Source organism: Lottia gigantea (assembly GCF_000327385.1).
Source record: "Lottia gigantea unplaced genomic scaffold LOTGIsca_716, whole genome shotgun sequence".
NCBI lineage: Eukaryota > Metazoa > Mollusca > Gastropoda > Lottiidae > Lottia > Lottia gigantea.
Window position 1 is genome coordinate 6,008 of NW_008710414.1, and position 2,987 is coordinate 8,994.

Sequence of the window (2,987 nt, forward strand, 5' to 3'; positions counted from 1 at the left end):
TTTAGTTTAAACGTAGTCGGGTATGTTTTATGGCAAAACGTTGAACAAATACGTCCAAGTTAATTTTCTGGGTACACTTCCTGTTGAAGGCAAGAAGAACAAGATTGCGCTGGCGAAGCTGAGTCATATATCTTCGTTGTGTTGAGTCAACGCGAGTAAGAGTTGAAAAGCTGCTTTCACACACAGTGGTACTAGAACCGAATGTGGCAACGCTTGCAGCCAGTGCATATAATTTAGGGAAAGCCAATTTCTGCTCGTATAGTTTTTGAAGAACAAGATTGGAGTCTTTTCTGTCTTGGCAACGTTATCTTGGATAAATTGTTTTGACACCTCAATTGTTATGCTTCTCGAGGCCCTTTCCAGTATCACCTACAGCATGCTTCTAATCTGTGTAGCCCTCAGTGATGAATTTTTATGCACCCGCAGATGTATTGTGAAACACCCGACATGGAAATCAAATAGGGGCGCCCCTTGACACTTAATACTCCAGCCATGGAAATCGATCATACCAGCTGTTACTAAAATGGCGACCAGACTTCGCTGGAAATTTTATTCTCGGTTGCTTTGGAACGTCTTCTTTTCCAATGTCACCTGGTACTCCTGTCTTTTCAGAGCATCTTGGTACTGCATCCGTTGCTTTGCCCGCTGTGGTTTTGATACCATTGTCAGTCGTAGTAGTGTCGGAACCATCAAGCAATTTGTCTTTTTTGATCAAATATTTATCCATTTTTCCTACGTTTGGTTGTTTGATTCATATGAATACAATTTAGGATAATATATGTCTATTAGTATTTATAATCAACCAATCAAATCTTTTGAATTTTGAGACGGGACAGATTACAATCCAGTATCAGACCAATAATTTTGTTACCAATGACGCTTTACTGCAGCCTTTTTATGATTTTCAACGAACTCAATTCTATTCTAATGTAATTAAATTTAAAAATGTTATGAAAAGCTATGATGTCTGGTTTCATCCTCAGCTAAGTATAAACAGAAAGATATTTAAAAACTGTTCTTAAGTAGGCCTACAGATAGGAATACTTAGTATTTTGTTGAACCATTTCGAATAACGCAGCCCTGAAAGCCTTATTTTTCGTTACGTATAATCAAAATATCGAAATACTCATCATATGATCGACAATGCAAGAGCAGCTGACTGGTGCACTTACTCAAGAGAATTGCAAGTGTAGATTTTTGTAGATTCGGGTTTTGTGTTTGACACTGTAAATGATAAGATCTAAATTTTCATTTTTGCTTACAAAGATCTAGGCGGACCCCACCCGTCGGTTATCACGTTCAAGGGACGGGTAGAGTCAGATTTATCGGTTTACCGAAGCACAAGATATTTTTCACACTTACATTTGGCGTAGCTCAATCAAGCTCAAATAAGATAACAATATCGTATTTATTTTGTTTTGTTTTTAGTCTACATTGATATCTAAATAGTTCTCGGTCGAGGGCCCATCCCGATAATGCTTTTTTTTAACCAATCAAAAAGGAGTCCTGTAAAACTCGTTTCTTATCAGGCCGTATACAATGCATCGTGTCCAAACCACACACCCATTCGTCATACTTCCTCGGGGCCGTAGTCAAAGTGAGAGAAATTACGTATTCATAATAAAATATTGTCCAATCAAAATTGGCCCTGCTGTATTGGTAGCAAATTTTATCAAAACAAATCACTCGTTATTATGCTTTGTTTGCGAACATAAACATTACATATTTCGATGATTATGTACGGTTCAGAATTTAGCAAGATTTTCGGTAAAGTATTGAAGCCCAGATAATAATCAAACCTTACATTGCAATTTTTACTTGGAAAGAATGTGTTTTTTTCTCTCCAAACAGACGGCAAAAAGCGGATACGTTTTGGTGTCCCACAATGCCTAATTTTTATCAAGGAACAGGTTCTACAGGACACACTTCGATTGGTTAAAAATTACAACTTACTAATATATTATTTTTCAGGCCTTCAATTTGAGTTGAGTACTAATAATGATAAAGATATCGAAGGCGATGGATTATTATGGACCTGTAAAATGATTCTGCCTTCCGTTGAAAGTTTGCCGGCAGCAATACGTTTTTTCTTTAATGGGGTAAAGTTGTGTTCTTTGTACTTGAGAAAAGCCAGATTTTGTGAAAAAACTGAATCTAGTAACAAATCAGTTGACTGTTTCTGTTCTAATGAATCCAATACTACATTCTATCTGAATATCACATTGGGTCACCACCATACTGGTAATTGGTCATGTGGTGACATCAATAATGATGGTGCCGTCAGTTCCGCTATATATCTAACTGTTAAAAATCGTAAGTAATTTTGTTCCCTTTTATCAAAATTTGATGATTTTCTCTTGAGATTATTAAAAGGTCAAAATCTTCTAATTTCTCGAATTCGTCGGATATTTCACATTTATAGAAACCAGTTCCTTTCACTACATTTGACGAAATCGGAGGTTTAAAACAACCAAGCCATAGGCTATTGTTTAGGGATCTATAGCATGTACAGCACACCGGACCTAGGTTTTTGCTTTTTAGATGGAAATTTCTACATTATGCCCCAGTTTATCAACAGCTGTAATAATGGTATAACAATCTTCTTATTCAGGTCAGCCATTCATTGGTAAACCACAAATCATTATATCACCCAATGGCGGTCACACACCAACTGGTACAGAATCATCAACATGGAGAGTAGAATCTACGTCTACAACAGCTCCAACGTTGTCATCAACACAAGTTACCCAGTCCCCAGTTCCACCATCACCATCATATAACTATTATATTTATACAGGGGTTATAATTGGCGGAGTTCTATGTCTAGCAATACTTGGCATAGTCATCATTGTAGTTATCCGAAAGAGAAAAGGTTAGTATCTGAAATGAGATACTGTAGATTGAAATAAAATTCCAACCGTACATATGAAGCAAACAAAAACATTGTCAGTATTATTGGATTCGAAATGGGAACAAAACTGTTCGAG

General features: G+C 36.7%; 2 protein-coding genes across 2 annotated transcripts in view; one reads left to right on the forward strand and one right to left on the reverse strand.

The window, feature by feature from the left end:
- LOTGIDRAFT_176076 (hypothetical protein) overlaps positions 1–727 on the reverse strand; it is a gene marked incomplete at both ends in the record, with an annotated part of 6,164 nt that extends 5,437 nt beyond the window's left edge. The window contains one exon of the mRNA XM_009065922.1: positions 592–727. Within this exon, the coding sequence (XP_009064170.1) occupies positions 592–727 (136 nt within the window). The remainder of the gene's footprint in view (positions 1–591) is intronic.
- Positions 728–1,885: 1,158 nt separating this feature from the next.
- Positions 1,886–2,987, forward strand: part of LOTGIDRAFT_176077 (hypothetical protein) — a gene marked incomplete at both ends in the record, with an annotated part of 12,468 nt that continues 11,366 nt past the window's right edge. Inside the window, 3 exons of the mRNA XM_009065923.1 lie at positions 1,886–1,910; positions 1,972–2,313; positions 2,612–2,872. Coding sequence (XP_009064171.1) covers positions 1,886–1,910; positions 1,972–2,313; positions 2,612–2,872 — 628 coding nt within the window. The remainder of the gene's footprint in view (positions 1,911–1,971; positions 2,314–2,611; positions 2,873–2,987) is intronic.